The sequence below is a fragment of the Zonotrichia albicollis genome, chromosome 32 (assembly GCF_047830755.1).
Source record: "Zonotrichia albicollis isolate bZonAlb1 chromosome 32, bZonAlb1.hap1, whole genome shotgun sequence".
Classification (NCBI taxonomy): Eukaryota; Metazoa; Chordata; class Aves; order Passeriformes; family Passerellidae; genus Zonotrichia; species Zonotrichia albicollis.
In genome coordinates this window covers 87893-110800 of record NC_133850.1, presented here as the reverse complement: position 1 = coordinate 110800, position 22908 = coordinate 87893, and the positions used below count along the sequence as shown (strand labels likewise).

Below are 22908 nucleotides of genomic sequence, written 5' to 3'. Positions count from 1 at the left end.
GTTCTCTGTGGGGTTCCCCACCTCAGAGGGGACATTTTGGGGTCCCCACGGTGCCCTGTCCCCCCCCAGGATCATGCGGGAGCAGCCCAGCGTGGTGCTGAGCGTAGCCCACACCGTGGCCGCCCGCATGTCGCCCTTCGTGCGCCAGATGGACTTTGCCATTGACTGGATGGCCGTGGAGGCCGGCCGGGCACTCTACAGGTGAGTGACCACTCCCAGGCGTCCACCTGGGCTTGGGGAGGGCCACCAGGGGTGCCACAGGTGCTGCTGTCCCCAGGCAGGGGGACAAGTCGGACTGCACCTACATCGTGCTCAACGGGCGGCTGCGCTCGGTCATCCAGAAGGGCAGCGGCAAGAAGGAGCTGGTGGGCGAGTACGGCCGCGGTGACCTCGTGGGTGTGGTGAGTGTCACCCTGGGGACACCCTGGGGACAGTGGTGACACGTCCTCGGGTGGCTCCATGGCCTGGTCCTGCAGGTGGAGGCGCTGACACGGCAGCCCCGGGCCACCACGGTGCACGCGGTGAGGGACACGGAGCTGGCCAAGCTGCCCGAGGGGACCCTCAACAACATCAAGCGCCGATACCCACAGGTACCCCCGGGGGTCCCTCAGGGGTGTCCTCGTGTCCCCACGGCCTGGCTGGTGGCTGTGACTCTAATTAAAACCAACTTCAGTTAAGGAGTTAACGAAGGTGTTGGAGGAGGAGAGTGGAGGAAGGGGTGGTAGCACCTGAGGTCTCCAAGGACAGGCAGTGGTGGTGGCACCTAAAGACTGCTGTAGAACACTCTGGAGTGTTGAGTCTCTGCCACGTCTGATGGCCATCCTTGTCCTTGTCCCCGCAGGTGGTCACCCGCCTCATCCACCTCCTGAGCCAGAAGATCTTGGGGAACCTCCAGCAGCTCCGCGGGCCCTTCGCAGGTAGGACCTGGGGACAACAGGGTGGCCTCTGCGGGGCTGGTGGCCGTCACCAGAGCAGTGTGTCCACTCCTCTGTGTCCACCCAGGGCCTGGCCTGGGCATGACCTCCAGCTCGGAGCCCATCAACCCCACCAGCAACCTGTCCACGGTGGCTGTGCTGCCTGTGTGTGACGAGGTGCCCATGGCGGCCTTCACGCTGGAGCTGCAGCATGCGCTTAATGCCATCGGTGAGTGACCATGGGAAACTGACCATGGCAGTGACCATCGGGTTGTGGCACCCTGGTGACCTGGGATGGTGATGGTCGCAGCCCCACAGGATGGTCTTGGCTGTGGTGGGCACCATGAGAGTGATGATGGCATGGTGGCAGCCATGGCACGGTGACCAAAACTTGATGGTGTGATGGTGACTGCAGCATGGTGGTGACTATAGCCCCATGGCGTGGTGACCACAGCACGATAGTGACCATGGCATGGTGGTGACCATGGCCTGGAGATGACCACATCCCCACCTCCGCAGGCCCCACGCTGCTCCTCACCAGCGACATCATCCGCGCCCGCCTGGGCTCCTCAGCTCTGGAGAGGTAACGAGGCTGGTCAGCAGTGTGGCCACGTCCCCCAGGCCACCGCTGACCACTCTGTGCCCCCGGGCAGCATCCAGGAGTACCGTCTGTCCGGCTGGCTGGCGCAGCAGGAGGACCTGCACCGCATCGTGCTCTACCAGACCGACTGCACGCTGACCCCCTGGACGCTGCGCTGCATCCGCCAGGCCGACTGCGTGCTCATCGTGGGGCTGGGTGACCAGGAGCCGGCCCTGGGAGAGGTGGGACAGGGACAGGGACATGGGGGACGACCAGGAGCCGGCCCTGGGAGAGGTGGGACAGAGACAAGGACATGGCAGTGGGACACAGGAACATGGGATATTGGGACAGGGGGACATGGGGACACATGGGGACACATGGGGACATGTCCCATCTCTGGGGGTGTCCCAGTGCTCAGGGGGCGATGTAGCCTGGTGCTGGTGCCCCCCCAGCTGGAGCAGATGCTGGAGAACACGGCGGTGCGGGCGCTGAAGCAGCTGGTGCTGCTGCACCGCGAGGACGGCACCGGCCCAGCGCGCACGGTCGAGTGGCTCAACATGCGCAGCTGGTGCTCGGGCCACCTGCACCTCCGCTGCCCCCGCCGCGTCTTCTCGCGCCGCAGCCCCACCAAGCTGGTGAGTGTCCCCTCCCCTGGCTGCCAGCCCCTCCCCAGGGGTGGCCGCTGTCACTGTCACCCACTCTGTCCCCGCCCTGCAGCGGGAGATGTACGAGAAGGTGTTTGAGAAGAGTGCCGACCGGCACAGCGACTTCTCGCGCCTGGCGCGCGTCCTGACCGGCAACACCATCGCCCTGGTGCTGGGTGGCGGCGGCGCCAGGTGGGGCACCCTGTCCCCGTGTCACCCTGTCCTGTGTCCCTGTCCCCATATCCCCATATCCCCATGGTCTGTGTCCCCCTGTTCACATGGCCTGTGTCCTTGTCCCCGTGTCCCATGTCCCTGTGTCTCCATGTCTCCATATCCCCTATCCCCATATCCCTGTACCCCGTGTCCCCATGTCCCCCGTGTCCCCAGGCCCATCTCCCAGCCCCACAGTGCCCACAGCCCCTGATTTATCCCCGTTTTCCCTGCACTCTCCCCCGCAGGGGCTGCTCACACATCGGGGTCATCAAGGCCATGGAGGAGTCGGGGATCCCCATTGACCTCGTGGGGGGCACCTCCATCGGCGCCTTCATCGGTGCGCTCTACGCCGAGGAGCGCAGCGCCGTGCGCACCAAGCAGCGCGCCCGCGAGTGGGCCAGGGTGGGTCACAGGGACAGGGACATGGGAGTGGGCCAGGGTGGGTGACAGGGACATGCCCACCCCAGGGACACCCTCAGCCTGTGCCCAGCTCTACCCCGCTGGGTCTAACCTGGCCTCTTCCTGTTCTTCTTTCTCTTGCTCTTCTTCCTTCTCCTTTCCCCGCTCCTCCTCCTTCTTCCTCTGTTCTTCTCTTTTCCTGTTCCATTTTCTTTTCTTCTGCTTTTTCTGCTCTTCTTGCCTTTTTTTGATCGTTTTTCTTTGTCTTTTTCTCCTTTTTATTCCTCTTACTTTTCTCCTTTTCTTTCTGCTTTTTCGTTCTTTATCTTGTCCTTCTCTCCTTCCTCCTCCTCTTCTTTGTCCTTTTACATCTCCTTTTCCTTTTTCTCTTATTCCTTCTCCTCCTTTTTCTTCCTCCTTCCTTTTTTTTCCCTTTTCCCCCTTTTTTTTTCAACTCCTGTTTTTGTCCTTACTCATCTCTCCTGTTTTTGCTCTTCGTCCTCCTTCATCTCCTTTCTCCTTCTCCTTCATCTCCTTCCTTCTCCTTTTTCCTCCTCTTTCTTCATTTCCTTCCTGCTCCTTTTGTCTTTCTGTTTTTCCTCCTCCTCCTCCCCAGGGCATGAATTCTGTTTTTGAGACCGTGCTGGACCTCACCTACCCCATCACCTCCATGTTCTCGGGCTCGGCCTTCAACGCCAGCATCAACCGAGTCTTCCAGGACAAACAGATCGAGGTGTGTCCCCCTCGGATGTCCCCCCCGGCCCCCTCCCCGATGTCCCCATGGTGTCACCCAGCCCATGCCGTCCCTGCAGGACCTGTGGCTGCCCTACTTCAATGTCACCACGGACATCACGGCCTCGGCCATGCGGGTGCACACGGACGGTGAGAGCTCCCTGGGGACACGGGGCAGGGGTGGCCTCCTGAGCCACCAGGAGCTGCTGACCCCACCTTGGGGACATCAGCAGGGAGGGGAGGGGACAGCTGGGGCTGCACGACGTGCTAACATCGCTGCTGACCACTAACCCCAGTAACCCCCTGTGCAGCATGGGGACATGGTGGCAGTGCTGGGCAGGGACATGGTGGTGGCAGTGGGGACATTGTGGTGCTGGTGGTGGGGACATCACGGTGGTGTTGGCGACGTGGTGGCGGTGGTGGGGACATGGTGATGGGGACACGGCGGTGGTGGTTGGGACCATTGTCGTGCTGCCCCTTGTCCTTGCCCTTTGCTGGAGCTCACCTGGGACATTGAGCCGTCCACAGCCACCCTGCTGCCTCTAACGCCCACTAATCCCCGCTGACCCCTCTAACCCAGCCCCCTCCCCGCACTGCTGGCTGCCAACGTCCCTCTGTCTGTCCATCTGTCCGTCTGTCCCTCCCCGCGGTCCCCGGTGGCCGTGACTGTGTCCTCTCCGTCCCCAGGCAGCCTCTGGCGCTACGTCCGAGCCAGTGCCTCCTATAGCCCCTACCTGCCTCCGCTCTGTGACCCCAAGGACAGCCACTGGCTGGTGGACGGCTGCTATGTTAACAATGTCCCAGGTCAGCACCTCGCTCACCGGGGCCACCTCCCAAAAAACCACAAAAAACACCAAAAACCACCCCAAAACCACGTCCAGAGTGTCCACACCACCGGTCAGGGTGCGCCAGAGGGGTTCCTCTGCCCGCCACGGGGCCGACCCGTGGGGCGCAGACAATCCCGGCGCGGGCAGGGCGAGCGGCGAGGGCGGGTGCCGGTGCTGACGGCGTTTCCCGGTTCCGTTCCCGGTTTCCCGTCCCGCTCCGGCCGGCGCAGGCTCGCTCTGGCGCTACGTGCGCGCCAGCATGACCCTCTCGGGGTACCTGCCCCCGCTCTGCGACCCCAAGGACGGCAACCTCCTGATGGACGGGGGGTACATCAACAACCTGCCAGGCAAGTGTGGGGTGGACGGACGGACGGACACAGCCAGGGCGGAGCGGGGACGCCTCTGGCTCGGTTTGGCGGCATCAATGGGCGAGGGATGGCCACCTCCTGTCTGGCAGTGGATTTTTTCTGTGTTGGGTGGTTTTTCCAGAATGTTCCATGGATTTTCATGGTCAGGATCCATCCATCTTCCATCTTCTCCTGGTGGGTTTTCCATGTGCAGCATCCACCTGTCTTTCTTTATCTCTTGACGCCTTTTCCCTGTTGGGTAGTTCTTCCAGAACACTCCGTGGATTTTCCTGGTCAGGATTCATCCATACATCTTCCACCATCTCCTGGTGCTTTTTCCATGCCAGGCAGTTTTTCCAGAACATTCCAGGTTTCTTCATGCACAGGATCTATCTTCCATCCCTCTTCCATCATCTCTTGATGTCTTCAGTGCTGGTCAGCTTCTTGGGGCATCTCCACCCTCTGTCACCTTCTGGTGTCATCTCCTGGTGTCACCTCCTGCTGTCACCTCTGGTGCTGGCCCCAGGTCCTTTCCTGGGCGGTTTCCATCCTTCCCCTAGCTCGGTCTCCATCCTGCGCTGGGTGAACTTGGTGACCTCCTGGGCCACCTTTGTCCATCTCTGGATGTTCCCATCTCCAGATGTCCTTTCCATCCTCCTTCACCTCCTTCCATCTCTTGATGTCCTCTCCAGGCCTCTTCTGGGCATTCTGTGTCACCTCTGGTGGCCTTGGGAGGTCACCCTTGTCCCCTCCACGTGCTGGGGAATCTTCCTCCATCCTGCAGCCTCATTCCCACCACGTTGGGTGACTCTGGTGGCGTCTTTGGGTCTGAAGCCACCTTCCTCTATCATCATCACCATCATCATCATCCCTTGGTGTCCCCCAGGACCTTCTCCATCCTCCTACCCCTCCGAGCTGTCTCCACCAACTTGTCCCCCGGTGTCCCCTCCCCATGACACCTCGACCCTTCACCCCAGCCCTGGTGCCCCCTGGCGCCGCTGACTGCCCAGTGTCCGTCTGTCCATCCCGTAGCCGACATCGCGCGCAACATGGGCGCCAAGACGGTGATCGCCATCGACGTGGGCAGCCAGGACGAGACCGACCTGTGCAACTACGGCGACTCCCTGTCCGGATGGTGGCTGCTCTGGAAGCGCCTCAACCCCTGGGCCGAGAAGGTCAAGGTGAGAGCATGGGGTGGCCCTGGGGGACAGCGGGAGGTGGCACCAGGGGACATCGGGGACAGCAGGGGACAAGCTGGTGGAGATGGCTCAGGGTGGAGAAGGTGCTGGGGGACATCAAGGGATGGTGATGACATGATGGTGACAAATGAGGATGGTGAGGATGACAATCGTGATGATAACGATGACGATGATGATGATGACGATGACAATGACGATGATGACAATGACAATGATGAGCAAGACAATGGCAACGATGATGACGATGACGAGGTGCCGGACGCGTCCCGAGTGTCCGGTCCTGGCAGGTGCCGGACATGGCGGAGATCCAGTCGCGCCTGGCCTACGTGTCCTGCGTGCGGCAGCTCGAGGTGGTGAAGTCCAGCTCCTACTGTGAGTACATCCGGCCACCCATCGACCGCTTCAAGACCATGGACTTCGGCAAGTTCGACGAGATCTACGTGAGTTGGGGCTGGAGATGGCTGGGGGGCACTGGGCTGAGGGGCTCCAGATGAGAGTTGGGGTCCTTTGGTCACTGTTGGGGTTCTCTGGTCTTTGTTGAGGTTCTTTGGTCATCGTTGGGGTTCTTTGATCATCACTGGATATCCTTGACCATCTGTTGAATGTTCTTGACCATCACTTGGGGGTCCTGATCATCACTTGGGGTGTCCTTGACCATTAATTGAGTGCCCTGGTTGCCACTGCCGTGTTCTGGTCATTACTGGGGTGTCCTGGGCCATCTCGGGGGTGTCCTGGGCCACCTTGGGGGTGTCCAGGCCATTGCCCACTGCCCCCTGTCCCCAGGACGTGGGGTACCAGCACGGCAAGTTGGTGTTTGAGGGCTGGAGCCGCGGGGACATCATCGAGAAGATGGTCCAGGACCGGCGCTCGGCCGACTTCTACGAGAGCAAACGCATGGACGTGAGCCTGGGGACACGGGAGGGACATGGAGGGTGGTGGCTCATTGGGGATCTGCCCTGGGCCAGTCCGAGAGGGCCCACCCCAGCCTTGTCACCGTCCTTTGAAGGGTGTCACCTCCTGAGTGACCTTCCTGTTCCTGCCACCCTGTTCCTGTCACCCTCCCCATCGCCCTTTGTGCCCCTGGTGGTCCCTCTCCTGTCCCTCGCTTTGTCCCCTGCCCCGTTGGTGCCTTCCATGTGCCCCCCCTGTCCCCTGCAGGTGCTCACCTGTCCTCCATGGTGTCCCCTCAGGTGCTCACCTGTTCCCCGTGGTGTCCCCTCAGGTGCTCACCTGTCCCCCATGGTGTCCCCTCAGGTGCTCACCTGTCCCAGCGCCGGTTTCACGGACCTGGCTGAGATCGTGTCGCGCATCGAGCCCGCCCAGTCCTACCTGTCCGACGGCTACTGCGACGGTGACAGTGGGGACAGGGCGGGGACAGCTGGGACACCTGGGGGGGGTGGAGATCTGAGGCTTGGGGGCTGGGACTTGGGTCTGGGGTTTGGGGCTGGGATTTGGGTCTGGGGACTCACCCCACACCGCCCCCCCAGAGGAGTCCGATTACCTGACTGAGTACGAGGACGAGGGCCCGGAGTCGCTGCGGGGCGAGGAGGACACGGCCGAGTGGGGCAGCGCTGAGGCTGTGAGTGACCCCAAAACCCGGGGGGACCCCAGAGAATGGGGAGGATCCCAAAGAACAGGGGGGACCCCAAAATGGGCGAGGGAGGAACTCCAAAATGGGGGGTTGGGGGTGCCAAGGGGGTCCTGGGCCCAGGTGTGGGGGTGGCACCATGGGGATCCCAAGAATGGGGTTTGGTGGTTTTAGGGTTGGGGTTTTGGGGTCTCAAGGGGGTCCGGTGGCCTTGGGGACAACCTGGACCCCGCAGGTGCTGTGTCCTGTCCCCACCCCAGTGTCCAGAAAATGTCCCTGTTGTGTCCCCAGTGTCTCCCCTGTGTCCCCACTGTCCCCCGTGTGTCCCCAGTGTCCTCACAGTGTTCCCAATGTCCCCCCAGGAGGAGGAGAAGTCCCTTCGGCACCGCCCGAGCACAGCTGAGAGCCTCTCGCCCCCCTCTGCGGACCCCGACAGCTTCTGAGGGACCCTCGATGTCCCCTCAGTGTCCCCTCCCCTGCCTGGGGGCCTCTGGGGGGACCCCCAATGTCCCCCCCCCGGGGGGTCCCTGCCCCGCCCCCCCATTCTGGCACTTTCCCATGGGGCCCAGGACTCCCGATGTCCCCCCGGTGTCCCCTCAGTGTCCCCCCCCTGCCTGGGGAGACCCTGGGGGGATCCTTGACGTCCCCTTAGTGTCCCCAATGTCCCCACCCTAACGGGGGGACCTTAGGGTGACATGGGGGTCTCGGGCCCCCCAGTGTCCCCAATGTCCCCTCCCCTGCCCAGGGGACCCTGGGGTGACACGGGTGGGTCTCGGGCCCCCCAGTGTCCCCTCAGTGTCCCCAATGTCTCCACCCTGCCCGGGGGACCCTGGGGTGACATGGGGGGGTCCCGAGACCCTCGATGTCCCCCCAGTGTCCCCAATGTCCCCCCCCCTGCACTGTTGCACTGTCCCACCCCCCCGGCCGGCCACGGGAGGGCGCTGCTGTAAATTTTCTTTTTTTTGGTTTTTTTTTAACGGTTCTTACAGAAATCCAGGCCGGCTGGATGGGAAGTGGTTAATTATTGATTAATTACTGGTTAATTATTGATTGATTGATGGAGTCTCATTACACCAGTGCGGGAATTTCAAAATAAAAGCTGCTGGCGGTGATGGGGGGATGGGAGTGGGAACTGGGACTGGGAACAAGGCTGGGAACTGGGAATGGGAAAAATGGGATTGGGAACTGGGGAATGGGAATTGGGAACAGGACTGGGAAAAGGTGGGACACCTCCTTGCTTCCTATTGGCCTTGCTGCCTGTCACTCAGCCCTCTCAGTAAATTCCCAATTTCTGTCTTTAATTCCCGGTATTTGGGAATTTTGGATCCACAGCCCGTAAATCCACAATATTTTTACTTCCCACCATTCCCATTTTTTTTTCCCAGCAAAGACAATTCTAGACTCTTTCCAAAGAAAAAAAAAAAAAAGTCTTGATCAGGATTCTTTTTTCCACTGCCAAATTTCAAAAAAATTCTTGGGAAATTTTGGAAAATCGTGGGAAATTCCAAGAAACTCTGGGGGGGAATTTGGGGAACTCTTGAAAGCTGCCGAGACGTCCTGGGAAACGTTAAAAATTTGGGCTCCGCCTTCTCCGAGGGGTGGGGAATTCCATGATTTCGGGGTTTTCGGGGTCCCTGGGAATCCGGGGGGCTCAGGAAGGCACTCGGAGGCGGGAGCTGCCCAGCAGGAGCTGCAGGAGCCGATCCACGGCAAAGGCCAGCAGGAAATCGGCCGCCAGCACCGCCAGGATCAGCAGCCGGAACTGGGAACGAAGGAATTCCGAAATGTTCCGGCCTGGGGGAACCAACCCCAGATCCATCCCCATCCCACCTCCACCCCCACATCCCAATCCCTGGAATTCCAGAGTTCTCTGTGGGAATGGGGCCACGGATCCCACCCCAAATCCCCGGGAATTCCGGAACGTTCCTGGTGGGAATGGGCTCCCCAAATCCCATCCCGACCCACAGGCAGTGACAATTCCCATATCCCCATGAGTGTTGGGAATTCTCCTCTGGAATGTTGGGAATTTCCCCCCAGCATTGGGGTCTCAGTGGGGCAGGAATTTCGGAGCCCCCTCCCTGTAAGAATTCCCTCGCGGATCCATTAATTCCCCCCAAGGAATCCCCCCAGAATTTGGGAATTCCTCGGGAATTCCGTCCCTCACCTCTGTGGGGATCTCGACGAGGCCGAAGCCGAGGTTGAGCTCGGGGCAGGCGCCGCTGAGCAGCCCCAGCACGGCCGAGGCCGAGAGCAGTAGCGCCCAGAGCAGCGCCCGGTTCTGCAGCAGGCTCTCCATGAAGGGCTGGCCCTGGGGACAGCAACCGGGATGGACTGGGGGGCACTGGGATACACTGGTTTGCACTGGTTTGTACTAGGAGGGCACTGGGAGCTGATTGTGAGAGGCTTTGGGGCCGTAAAATGGGGTTTGATGGCACTGGGGAACGGAAATAGGGAAACGTGGAGAAAAAGGGGGAAAAGCAGGGAAAAGTGTGGGAAGGGGAACATTCCGGGTTTCCTACCTTGGAGAAAGCAGGGGAAGTGGGGAAAATGGGAATATTCGGGGTTTCCCACGTTGTGGAAGGCAGGAGAAGTGGGAAAAGGGAACATTCCGGGTTTCCCACCTTGTAGTTGATGGCAAAGGTGGCTGTCTGCATGGCCATGGCCAGCAGGTACACGGTGCTGTTCACCAGCGAGGGCTCGAACTCCCGGCTCAGATCCACAAACTCCTCCTCCCTGCCACGGGAAACTGGGATCAGCCCTGGGATCAGCCCTGGGACCCACCCGGGATCTATTCCCCAAAAAATCCCCATTGTTAGAGGGGTAGGATTGGGTCTAAAATGGGTTGGGAGTGGGAAAATGGGAATTTTTGGGGGGTTTTTTATCCATGGGAACGGATAGAATCCTGGGGGATTTGGCGTTTTTTATCCATCAGAATTCCTTGGGATGGAATTCCCATAGGAAATGCTCACTGGAGTGGTTTTTATGGGATCAGGGGATGCTGGGGTAGCAGGAACTGGGGGGGGAAACCCTAGATATTTTTTGTTCAATCCCGGAATTCTTTGGGAATTTTCCGGGATCAGGGCCTCACCTGGGCTCGCTGCGGGCCTGAGCTTCCCGGTAGAGGAACACGAGGCTCAGGAAATGCACCAGGAACTGCAGCAGCACCGTCAGCACCGTGTACAGGTTGAAAATGTTGGGAAGGGGTCTCTCCTTGGAAAGGGTCTTCAGGGGCTGGAAAAAACAGGAATAAAATCCCAAACTGGATTTTTTTTGGGGGGGGAACTTTTTTTTTTTTTTTTTTTTGGATTTTTTTTGTATTTCTCCCTAGCCCACCCCCTTTCCCAGGGAATTCCCACCTTGGAGCGGGAGATGAAGAGGAAGCAGCCGGCCAGCAGCAGCCCCTGCAGCGTGGCCTGCAGGTCGCTGAACTTGACGCCCTGCAGGAAGAGCACGCTCTGGCTGTAGGCCAGCACCAGCGCGTTCAGAGCCAGGATCTTGAACATCTGCAGCGTGGTCACCAGCGTGCAGCGGCCCTGCTTGATCACGTGGCAGACTGGGAAGAAGAAGAAACGGGAATTGCGGGAGTCAGGAACTGGGGGAATGCCAGGGGGAAGAGGGTGAGGGAAAAAAGGGCGGGAACTGGGGATTTGAGGATGGGATGGGCTCAGGACTGCTCAGGATAAAACCAAGGTTAACCCTCAGCCTCAAGCCCTGAGGCCAAGAGCTCCACATTTTGGGAATGCTGAGCTCAGGGCTGTTCAGCTTTGGGGCTTTTCCCCCCATTCCCGGGCGGGCACTCACTGCACTGAATGGAGGAGAGTTTGGAGGTGAAGGGGGCGGCGATGCTGGCATCCCCCAGCTTCACCACGGGGGCCCTCTCCTCTTCCAGGTCCCTCAGCACCTGGCTCAGCCGCTCCTGCGGGATTGGAAATTCCCAAAAAAACCAAAATCACATAGGAGGGCCAGAAAATGCGCTCCAAATCCATGCAAATCCAGAGGGAAAAGAGCAAGTTTGGGATCTGGGGTGATGGGGTTGGAGGCGCCTTTCCAACTCCAGAATTCCAGGATTTACTCCCTGTTTACCCCAGATCTCAGGTCCCTTCCAGCCCACAGAATTCCAGGGTTTATTCCCTGGTTTTATGTCACTTCCAACCTCCACAACTCCTGCATTTATTCCACGTTATCCCTTTTCCTATTAGAATTCCCTCTCTTTTCCCATGGGATCCCCCTGGAATTTTGGGAAGCTCCCTGCCCACAGATTAGGACAGGATTGGGATCGGATCCATCCCCACCCAAACCATCCCAGCATTCCCATTCCTAAATCCCTCCGCTCCCAGGGCTGAAAATTCCTGGCTAAATCCCAATTCCCGACTCAATGCCAGGGCTAAAACTCCTGGGATAAATGGGAATTCCCACCCTGTGCACGGCCATCTGCTCCTCCCGCTGGGCCAGGAGCCGCTGCTTGGCTCCTCGGGACGAGGGTTTGACATTCCCGGCGGGAATTCCGGCCCTGCTGTCCCCGACGCCGTCCCGGGGCCGCCGCTTCCGCTCGGGAACGCGCTCCGGAGCGTTGGCCAGCAGGGCCACGCCTGGGCAGGGAAACAGGGAGACATCAGGGGAAAACTGGGGGAAAATGGGGAAAAACCAGGGAAAACCCACAGGAAAGAACAAGGGAAAAATGGGAAAGGCACGGAGAAAAACAAGGGAAAAGCCCCCAGGAAAACCTGGAATTCCCTTCTTTTTCCATTTTCCAGCTCCAAGAGCTGGGAAACAGTGGGACCGGCATGGCTGGGGTGGGGATTTGGGGCAAATCTGGGGAATTCTGGGAATGTGCTCACCCACATCGGCGTGTTTGAGCGCTCCCACGTCGTTGGTGCCATCCCCACACATCAGGGTGCAGTAGCCGAGGCTCTTCAGCGCCGTGATCACGAATTCCTGCCCGGAAAAACAGCGGGAAAAGCTCCCAAAATCCCAGAATTCCCAGCTCGGAGTGGGGTGGGATTGGTGAGAAGGCTCACAATTCTGGGAATTCAGGGCTGGAAGAGGCTCAGGATTCTTTAGGATCATACCAGGGCCATCCCCCCATTCCCAAACCCACAAAATCCCAGGAATTCAGAGCTGGAACGAACTCTAGACTCTCTGGGCTCACCCTGGGGCCATCCCCACATTCCCGAAGATCCCAAACCCCAGGAATTCCCATTCCCAACCCCCCGCACCTTCTGCTTGGGCGCCACCCTGGCGAAGACGCGGATGTGGGGGATGAGGCGCAGGAGCCGCTCCCGGTCCCGCAGCCGCAGCTGCTCCAGCCCCTCCCCGGTCAGGCACAGCTCAAAGGGCCCCGTCAGATCCCGCAGGGAATCCGGGAACGCCGGGAGAGCCACGGAGCCGTCGCGGGAGCGCCACTGCCAGGGCAGCCCTGCGGGAACGGGAACGGGGGATTCCAGAGGGGATTCCAACCCTGATCCCCATCTCCGTTCCAGCTCCCCAGACCCCTCAAATCCCAGAATCACAGAAACCCCCCGGCACTCCCATTCCCATTCCAGATCCCATTCCTGATCTCACTCCCATTCCAGATCCTATTCCCATTCACATTCCAGATTCCATTCCCACTGCCATTCCACATCCCAATCCCATTCCTTCTCCCATTCTCATTCCAAATCCCATCCCAGCTCCCCAGACCCCTCAAATCCCAAAATCCCAGAATTCCCTGACATTCCCACTCCCATTGTAGACCCCATTCCCATTCCTGATCTCATTCCCATTCCAGCTCCCCAGACTCCTCAAATCTCAGAATTCCAGAAACCCCTGGCATTCCCATTCCCATTCCCATCCCATCTCCCCAGACCCCTCAAATCCCAGAGCCCCCCGCCATTCCCGCGGTTATTCCCGGTGTTATTCCCGTTTTATTCCCGGCGGGTACCGGGCTGCTCCGGGGGCTGCAGGATCAGGATCCTCTCTTTCTGCAGGAAGTGCAGCTCCCGCGCCACGTGGCAGGCCGTCAGCGGGCTGTCCCCTGTGATCATCACCACCTGCAATTCCCAGAATTCCCACGGGAATTCTCACCTGGATTCAGGGCTGGGAGCCCCCTCCAGAGAGGCACACCCTGCAATGTTCCCAAAACCTGTGGTTTTCCTGTTTTCCACCTGGGATTTTCCCCATTCCCCTCTTGGAATTTTCCCATTTTCAATCTGGAATTTTCCCAGTCCTCAGCCTTGGATTTTCCCCATTTTCCACTTGAAATTTTTCCGGTTCTCAGACTGTAATTTCCCAGTTTCCTGCGTGGAATTTTCCTTCCTTGTTTTCCACTTGGAATTTTCCCCTCCCTCCAGCCCCTCCCACCCCTCTGGCAATTCCTCCATTTTCCCCCCTTTCCCACCCTCCCCAAAATCCGGGAATTCCCGTCCATCCTCACGTGGTGGGAAGCGCTCTGGATCTCCCGGATCACGGCCTTGGAGTCGGCTTTGAGTGGGGAGGAGACCAGGATGAATCCCACAAATCTCAGGTCACATTCCAGGGATTCCCTCTTCATCTCCCGCACCTTTAGCATGGCAAAATCCTGGATTCAGCATTCCCAAATCCCTTCAAAAGCCAAATTCCTCCTCCCACTGGTGATTCCTGGCATTTGGAGCATCCCCTGGAATGAGTTTGGTGCTCCTAAAACTTGGAGTGATCCCAAATTCCCCAAAGAAAAAGGGTTTTCCCTGGAAAAAATTCCTTTGGGATGCTCTGAAGGGGCTCAGGAATGGGAATTTCCCTGGAAAAAGTCCCCGAAAGCCCCAAATTCCACACCAAAACCACCTCTTCTTTTCCCAACCTCTCTCCCAGCATTTCCAGGCCTGGATTTCCGGGGTTTTTCCCATTTTTTCACCTGCTGGTGGCTCAGGGCTCCCAGCTCTTTGTAGCCCAGGGCCAGGACCCGCGCGCCCTCGTGTGAGAATTCCCGATGGATCTCGTGGTAGTTGCTGGGACATTGGGATAGCTGAGGAAAAGAAACACAGAAGATACTCCATGAGTGAGGAATCTGAGGGAATTCTGGAGGGTTTTGCTGGAAAACTGGGAAAAGTGAGGAGATTTGAGGGGAAAGGGAGGGATTTGGGAGAATCTGTGGGGAATTTGAGGGAATTTAACATAATTCAGGGTCCTCCCCCTTCCATCTCTTGATCTCCCAACATTCCCAGATTCCCTGTTTTATCCTGGAATTCTCCCCTCACCACAGGGCCTGGGCACAGCTGTTTGGAACTCCTGGCATTCCCAAATCCCTGTTTTTCCCTGAAATTTCCCCTTCCTGCATGCTCTGGGACCATTTCCCCTCAGCACAGAGCAGCCGTTCGGGGCTCCCAGCACTCCCAAATCCCTGTTTTTCCCGTTTTCCCTGGTTTTCCCCCATTTTTCTGCCCTCACCATGGCGTGCAGGGTCTCGGGAGCGCCCTTGACGGCCGCCAGGTATCGGATTTCTCCGGAGGCGTTTTCCAGGGACGCCAGCACCGCCATCCTCTTCAGGGCACTGGAGAAATGAAAGCGCTGGTGAATTCTCATTCCCGGAGTTTTTAGACTCCTCGGGAAAACTTTCTCATCTGGAAACAAAGGAAATCAGGAAATCCTGAAAGGGGGTGCTGGGAGGGAAAAGGGGGAATTGGGAATGGGGTGGGGGAAAAGAGGAAATGTGGGGTGGTTTGAGGGGGATCCGGGTGGAATTCTGAGGGATTCAGGGGGAACTTGTTGGGATTCTGATGGAATTTTGGGTAATTTAGGTGGATTTCAGGCGGATTTTGGTGAGGATTTTGTGGGATTTCTTTTTGTGAGGATTTAGAGAGATCTTCGTGGAAGGGATTTGTGGGATCCTTGCGAGGATCTTGTGAAGATTTTGTGGGGTTTTGTTTGTGGGGATTTGGGCAGATTTTTGTGATAATTTTGTGGGATTTTCTGCGGGGATTCTGTGGAGTTTTTTGTGGGGATTTTAAGAGATTCTTGTGGGAATTTTGTGGTTTTTCCTGTGGAGTTTTTTGCAGGGATTTTGTGGAATTTTTAAGATTTTGTGAGACTCTTTGAAAGGAATTTTTTGCAGGAACCTGCAACCATTTTCCCTGAGCTGTTTTGAGCTTTTCCCACCCGAAACACCTCAGAATTCCAGAGAGAACTGTGGATTTGGGATTTACCTCTGGTCAGGGTCCAGTCCACGGCTGTCAGCATGGCTTTCTCCAGAGGGTCCCCCACGATGCTCCCGTCCTCCAGCTGCACCAGGGAGTGGCAGCAGGCGATGGCCCGGTGAGTCTCCAGGGGGATTTCTGACACTGGCAGCACCTCCTTGCCTTCCCTGAGGGAAAATTTGGGATTTTGGGATCGTCCCCCAGGGGTTTTTGTCAGGAGGATTGGTGGGGAGATAGGAGAAAAAGAGAGGGAAAAACTGGGTGAAACACTCAGAACTTCACAAAGAGCTCCACAAAATGTGCTGTAAAATCCCATAAAAGTCCCACAAAAAATCCACAAAAAGCAAAAAATAAATTCCCCCTAAAAATACACACATAATTCCCCAAGATGGTGCCACAAAATCCCACAAAAATCCCACAAAACCCTCACCAAAAAATCCCACCAAAAAAATCTCAAAAAATCCCAAAAACTCTTTGCGCAAAATTCTCACAAAATAGCCCAAAAAAAGGTGACAAAAATCACACTAAACCCTCACACAATCCTCAAGAAGTTCCAACAAAAAATGCCACCAAAAATCCTTGTGAAATCCCAAAAAGTCTTTACAAAGAATCCCAGGATTCTGACAGATCCTGTGGGATTTTTTGTGGGAATTTTGTGGGGGTTTTTGGGGGTATATTTTGTTGGGATTTTATGGAATTTTTGCGAGGATTTTGTGGGATTTTTGTAAGGGTTTTATGGGATTATTTGGGAGGATTTTGTGGGAATTTTGTGGGGGCTTTTTTGTTGGGATTTTGTTGGATTTTTTTGGGAGGACTTTGTGGGATTTTTGGGGAAGATTTTGTGGGATTTTGTGAGAATTTTCTGGGCTTTTTTTTAAATCTTTTTTGGGAAGATCTTTTAGACTGATTTTGGTGGAATTCCTTTTTTTATTTCTCTCTAAGATTTCGCAAAGACCTCGTGGGATTTTTTTGGGGGGATTTTTTTGGGAATTTTGAATTTCCAGCCCCTTCCCCACCCCTCCCCTGCCCTCCCAGCGCTCCCGCAGAGAATTCCCAGGGAGAGTTTGGCGCTCGGGACCCACCTGAGCCCGGCCACCCCTCGCACCACCAGGTGGTCGCTGGTCAGGGTCCCAGTTTTGTCGAAGCAGCAAACCTGGACCTTCCCTGCGAAGGGGATCCGGAACGGCTCCGTGCAGTACACGTCTGGAGAGGGGAAAAACGGGAATGTTGGGGGGAAATGGGAATGTTGGGAGGAAAAACGTGGATTCTGGGGGGAAAAATGGGAATGCTGGGGGGCAAATCAGGGATTCTGGGGGGAAATGGGAGGATCCTGGGGGGAAGTGCTTTTAAAAAATCCCCAAAATTAAAAAAAAATCCCCAAAACTCCCCATGGCAATCTCCTCCCTCCACCCCTCCTGCCAGCCCAGCTCCATCCCTGCTCCCTTCCCGGCATTCCCAGCATTCCCAGTATTCCCAAATGCCCCCGGGAGGGCTCACAGAGCTTGGCCAGGGCGATCAGGGAGGTGTTGACGGCCAGGGAGAGCTCGATGGGCAGCTCGGGGGGCACCACGGACGTCAGGATCAGGGCACACTCCAGGAAGAGCTGGTACTGGTTCCGCCGGGGGTCCTTGGTGCCTGGGGAACCACGGGAAAACGGGATCACAATGGGAAAAACGGGATTGAAATGGGGAAAAATGGGATCAGAAAGGGAGAAAATGGGATCAGAAAGGGGAAAAAACAGGATGAAAATGGGATTAGGGGAAAAAACTGAATTAAAATGGAGTCCGTATCAGGGAACATCACTCGGGGATCCCTCCCCCAAACCCCGGGATTCCCGGAAGTCCGGGATTCCCACCCTGGATCCACACGTAGGCGGCAGCGGCGATGGCGAAGACGAGGAGGAAGAGGATGAAGATGAAGGTCTCCAAGTTATTGGCCGTGACCCTCTTCACCCCAAACAGGATCGTCCGGAGCAGCTTTCCCTACAAAACCAGCTTTGGTCAGGAATCCCATGGAAATTCCTTTAAAATTCTGTGGGGTTCCTTCCATAGGAGCATGGAATGGGAACTCCGACTCTGGGAAAAGCCTGGAATTCTTTGGAGCTTGGGAATTCCTCCCATTCCCGACCTTCTCATTTTTCCCAAACCTTAATTCCTCCCTCCTCCCGAGCCCCATTCCCTGGAATTCCCAGGAATTCTTGGCTCACCTGGGAGGTGTTGAAGCCGGTGCGGAGGGCGTAGGCCAGGCACCCGTTATCCACGGCTGGGGAAGGAACAAATCCCAGGGAATTCCCAGGAAATCCCAAGGAATCCCCCAGGACACCCACTCAGGACATTGCTACAAATTCCCGAGGAAACCCCCAAGGAATTCCTGGGAATTGGGGTGGGAATTCCCAGGAATTTTAGGCAGGAATGTGGGAAGTGCTCCCTGAGGAGGATGATCCCTGTAGGAATTCTGGGGTGGGAATTGTGGGCTGGGAATTCCTAGGCATTTTGGGCAGGAGTCAGGGAATTGCTCCCCTTGAAGGATGGTCCCTGTGGGACATTTCCAGGGTGGGAATCCCGGGGTGGGAATCCTGGGGTGGGAATTCCAGGATGAGAATTCCAGGGTGGAAATCCTGGGGTGGGAATTCTGGGCAGGAAGGTGGGAACGGCTCCCTGAGGAGGACGGTCCCTGTAGGAATTACGGGGTGGGAATTCGCAGGAATTTGGGGCAGGAATGTGTGAATTGCTGCCTGAGGAGAACGGTCCCAGTGGGATGTTTCTGGGGTGACAATCCCGGGGTGGGAATTCCAGGGGGCGGGAATCCCGGGCTCACGTTTGAGGCCGGCCGAGGCGCGCGGCGGCGGCAGGTGCTGGATGACGCGCGTGCCCCCGAACAGGACGTGCAGGCGCCCGTCCGCGCCCACGTCCAGCACGCGCTCAGGGCTCAGCCCCTCCACCGGCTCCTGCGGGAACACGGGGACAGGGAATTCCGGATGGGAATGGGGCAGGGGACATGGAATTCCAGGTGGGAATGGGGACAGGGAATTCCGGATGGGAACGGGGCAGGGGACACGGAATTCCGGATGGGAATGGGGCAGGGGACATGGAATTCCAGGTGGGAATAGGGACAGGGAATTCCGGATGGGAATGGGGACAGGGGACACGGAATTCCAGGTGGGAATGGGGACAGGGGACAGGGAATTCTGGATGGGAATGGGGACAGGGACACTGGGAATTCTGGATGGGAACGGGGCAAGGATCCCAGGAATGGGGACAGGGACCCCTGGCCGGAATCCAGGAGATTCCAGCCAGGAATGGGGATAGGGATCCAGGGAATTCTGGATGGGAACAGGGACACGGATCCAGGCAATTCCAGCCAGGAATAGGGGCATGGATTCAGGGAATTCCAGCCAGGAACACACCCAGTTCCTGCTTTTCCCCCCGTTTTTCCCATTTCTTTCCCACTTCTTTCCCTGTTTCCCCAACCTTCATCTGCGGCACGGACTCCCCGGTCAGCATGGCCTCGTCCACCACGCAGCGGCCCCGCAGCAGGAGGAGGTCACAGGGCACCAAATTCTCCTGGGGGGAGCGGCCTGAGGGCAGAAATTCCAGAAATTCCCAGAACTCCCAAGCCAAACTCATCAGTTTTTCCATTTTCCCCACTCCAAAACCCACGATTTTCCCGTTTCCCCACTCGCTTTTCCAGCCCCAGATCTGTAGGAAAAGGGTTTGGAGAATGGAAAATTTGGGGGAAAAAAGCCCCTGGAATTCCTGAAATTTCAGGAATTCGGAGAGCTAAAATGTTTGATGGCAGGATGGTGGAAAAGCAGGGAATTCCAGAAAAAAAGGGGAAAATCCCCACAACAAAAACCTCAAAGTTATCCCATTCCAACCCAGAATTCCTGCAAATACCAGGAAAATTCCACAGAGATTTCCCTAAAATGAGAATTGAAATCCTCAAAATTCAATTTCATTCCAACAAAAATGAAGGAAAAAATTCCAATTTCAAGAGACTTTTCCATGAAAATCACCATTTTAAGGGCGTGTTCCATAAAAAAATCCCATTTTCCAAAATGCTTTCTATAGAAGCTCCCATTTTAAAGATGCTCTCTCGTGACAATTCCCATCGGGAATTCCCATTTTTAGGGTGTTTTTCCAGGGAATTCCTGTTTTTACCGATGGAGACGATGTCCCCCGCGATGATCTCGTCGCTGGAAATCGGGCGCCACTTCCGGTTCCTGTAGACCTGGAATTCCCAAAAAAAACCCCCAATTTTTGGGATGGAATGTGTGGGAAATCCACAGGAAAAGGGACACAAAGCAGGAAAAAAAATCCCCAAAATATCCTAAGGTCCCCCCAAAATTCCCATTTTTGGGTCAATATCAGCAGGAAAACAACAGGAAAAATCATCAAAAAAAATCAATAATCTCAATTCTGGGACAAAAAGAATCTGTGGAAAAACCATAGGAAACAGGAAAACAACTGGGCCAAACACCCCTAAAAATCCCAAAAAACCCACAAAAATCTCATTTCCTGGGATAGAATCCATGCAAAAACCACAGGAAAACAGAAAATAAAGGGCCTAAACCTCCTAAAAACCCCCATTTTGGGGCCGAACTCAGCAGCACAATCATCAAAAATGGGACCAAGAAGCCGGACCGGGACCCTGGAGCCCCCGGAATTCCGGGATTTTACCTGGATCATGTAGGGCTTGTTGCCCATCCTGCGGATCTCGGAGAGGTTGCGGAGCTGCTGCTGCACCAGGGAGGCCTCGAAGGCCACGAGCATGGACAGGGTGAAGACGCTGTAGTACCAGAACTCGTCCAGGCACCACAGCCCCACGCAGAACACCTGGAAAAACCCAGGAAAAACCACCCTGGATCCCTGGGAACGCCGGGAATGGGACAAGGGGAGCCCGAGGGGGAGCAGTGGGAAACGGGGAAACTCCGTGAGAAAAGGGAAAATCCCTCAAAAATCCACGTTGGACAGGGCAGCTCAAAGTTCCTGGAATTTCAGCCCAGAATTCCTGAAATTCCAGCCCAGAATTCCAGGGAAAAAGGGATGACAGTTATCCCAATCCAGCCCAGAATTCCTGCAATTCCAGCCCAGAATTCCTGAAATCCCAAAGGAAAAGGGACCAAAATTATTCCTGAAATTCCAGGGAGAAAGGGACCAAAACTGGCCCAATCCATCCCCGAATTCATTCCCCTGGTTTTTACAGGAATGGGAATTTTCCCTGGGTTTATTCCCATTTTTAGCAGACTTGGGCATTTCCCTCACGTTCTTTCTGGGTTTTATTCCTGATTTTTACCTGGAACACGAAGAACGGAGCCGTGGCTCTTTCCTTGAACAGCTCCAGGAATTCTGGCACCACCATTTCTGCCCTGGAAGAGGGAAAATCCTTGGAAAATCCCAGTTTTTCCAGCCAAAATATCCCCGTTCCTGATGACTTTAAACAAAAAATTGGATTTTTGGGGTTCATTCCCAGAAAACCCCTCAGTCCAAAATCCCAAATCCAGAAGAAAAATCCCAGATTTTTGGGATATTTTCCAGCCTATTTTGGAATATTTAGAGACATTTTCCTGGAATATTTCACTATATTTTAGCACATTTACCTGGAATATCTGGGAATAATTTTCCAGGATATTTTGGAAAATTTCCCTGGAATATTCTCCCTGAATATTCTGGGATATTTTCTTGGGATATTTCAGCTATTTTAAGAATACTTTCCCAGCACATTCGGGAGTTTTTTTTAGGATATTTATAGATTTTTCCCAGAACATTTTGGGCTCTTTTCCCAGGATTTTCCCCCAGGAAAAACTCACTTGTTATTCCCGTATTTCCTCTCGGCCTCTCGGATTTCCTGCTCCTCCTGGAAGCCTCTGGAATTCTGGTAGAATCCCAAGGGATGCTCCACAGGGAATGCCACGGGCAGAAATTGTTTTTTCCCGTGGATTTCATAGGAATATTTGATCTTCTGGAATTCAAAGCTCAGCGCTTCCTGCCCATCCTCACCCTGGAAAAAAAAAAAAAGGAAAAATTCCAGATTTCCCATTCCTGGAAAAATTCCCAGCCTGGATGGGGAAAAACAATCCCAGATTTCCAAGGGTCTCTTGGAGAAAAATCCCAATGTTTTCCAGGAGGGTTTTGCCTGGAATACCCAGACTTTCCCCACTTTCAGGGATAAATCCCAAGGAGTTCCCAGATTTTCCCATTCCCTCACAGATAATCATGAACACATTGGATTTTCCAGGTCAAATCCCACCGGAATTCCCAGATTTTCACCCCGCAGCTGGATGACCCTGAGCTCACTGGATCTCCAGGGGTGAATCCCAGTGGAATTCCTGGATTTCCCTCACCTGCTCCCTGTGGATTGGCACCAACTCCACGGAGCCATTGTTGGGGGTCGGCACCACCTTGGCCAGGGTGGCTTTTTGGGGACAGGGCTCCTGGGGGGGGGGAAACAGCAGGAAAATCCCTTCAAAACCCCTCAAAAATCCCATTTTTTATTGCCTTAAAAACCCATTTTTATCCCTTCAAAATCCCAGCTTCATACCCCAAGTATTCCAAATTTTATCCCTTTAGAATCCAATTTTCAATCACTTTAAAATCCCAATTTTTATTGCTCCAAAACCCCACATTTATACTTTGAATAACGCACATTTTATCCCTTTAATATCCCACATTTTACACTTCTAGTAACCCATATTTTATCCCTTTAAAATCCCACACTTAACGTTCCTAATAACCCATATTTTCTCCCTTTAATACCCCGTATTTCACACTCCTAACATCCCAAATCTTATCCCTTTAATATCCCACTCTTCCATATTAATACCCCACATCTCTCACAGTCAATACCCCCATATTTAACATTCCCTACTGAATACTTTAACTTAGTTTATAAGTTTATATTTCATACATTTATGCCGCAAATGCCTTTTAAACCCTGAACCCCTTCAGACCCCAAATCTCCCCCAAATCCCCCCAGACCCCGAACACCCTCAGCCCCTCAGCCCCATGTCCCGCTCCCTCTCCCGCGCTCACCCTGACGCAGCTGAGGGCGCACTCGGCGTGCACGGACCAGAGCCCGGCCAGCGCCGTCAGCAGCTGCAGCGCCGCGATGGCGCCGAGCGCCAACAGCGCCGCCTCGGGCGGCCCCGCCGCCTCGCCCGCCGCCCACAGCCGCGGCCCCCACAGCCACAGCCAGGCCGGGTAGAGGCCGGCGGCGAAGGGCAGCACGGTGCCGCGGAGCAGCCGCGGCCGCCGCCGGTAGAGCGTCACCGACGAGACCAGCTCGTCCTCGGGGGCCGCCGCGGCCGCCGCCATCTTCC

The 22908-nt window shown here is 55.9% G+C and overlaps 2 protein-coding genes across 4 annotated transcripts in view; one reads left to right on the top strand and one right to left on the bottom strand.

Moving 5' to 3' along the window:
• Positions 1-9002, top strand: part of PNPLA6 (patatin like domain 6, lysophospholipase) — a 15071-nt gene extending 6069 nt beyond the window's left edge. Inside the window, exons 18-37 of one of the 3 annotated variants that reach the window (XM_074530172.1) lie at positions 70-201; positions 278-401; positions 477-590; positions 842-917; positions 1003-1143; positions 1434-1497; positions 1568-1736; positions 1947-2129; positions 2212-2330; positions 2597-2753; positions 3367-3483; positions 3563-3632; positions 4170-4286; positions 4540-4656; positions 5689-5837; positions 6143-6295; positions 6639-6755; positions 7110-7206; positions 7343-7434; positions 7806-9002. In XM_074530172.1, coding sequence (XP_074386273.1) covers positions 70-201; positions 278-401; positions 477-590; positions 842-917; positions 1003-1143; positions 1434-1497; positions 1568-1736; positions 1947-2129; positions 2212-2330; positions 2597-2753; positions 3367-3483; positions 3563-3632; positions 4170-4286; positions 4540-4656; positions 5689-5837; positions 6143-6295; positions 6639-6755; positions 7110-7206; positions 7343-7434; positions 7806-7886 — 2389 coding nt within the window. In that variant the 3' untranslated portion in view covers positions 7887-9002. The remainder of the gene's footprint in view (positions 1-69; positions 202-277; positions 402-476; positions 591-841; positions 918-1002; positions 1144-1433; positions 1498-1567; positions 1737-1946; positions 2130-2211; positions 2331-2596; positions 2754-3366; positions 3484-3562; positions 3633-4169; positions 4287-4539; positions 4657-5688; positions 5838-6142; positions 6296-6638; positions 6756-7109; positions 7207-7342; positions 7435-7805) is intronic. The other 2 variants (XM_074530173.1, XM_074530174.1) reach the window with 2 other exon arrangements.
• Positions 8874-22903, bottom strand: ATP13A1 (ATPase 13A1). The gene is made up of 26 exons (XM_074530175.1): positions 22622-22903; positions 21934-22023; positions 21400-21590; positions 20886-20958; positions 20270-20425; positions 19751-19820; positions 19061-19167; positions 18408-18537; positions 17797-17852; positions 17446-17572; positions 17088-17225; positions 16673-16793; positions 15600-15757; positions 14845-15017; positions 14312-14422; positions 13856-13981; positions 13364-13472; positions 12660-12859; positions 12282-12378; positions 11860-12032; positions 11245-11359; positions 10800-10996; positions 10532-10674; positions 10065-10176; positions 9608-9751; positions 8874-9205 (listed from the first exon to the last, which is right to left on the bottom strand). Exons 1-26 carry the CDS (start codon positions 22901-22903, stop codon positions 9095-9097), a joined length of 3510 nt encoding a protein of 1169 aa, XP_074386276.1. The 3' UTR covers positions 8874-9094.
• Positions 22904-22908: the final 5 nt, after the last annotated feature.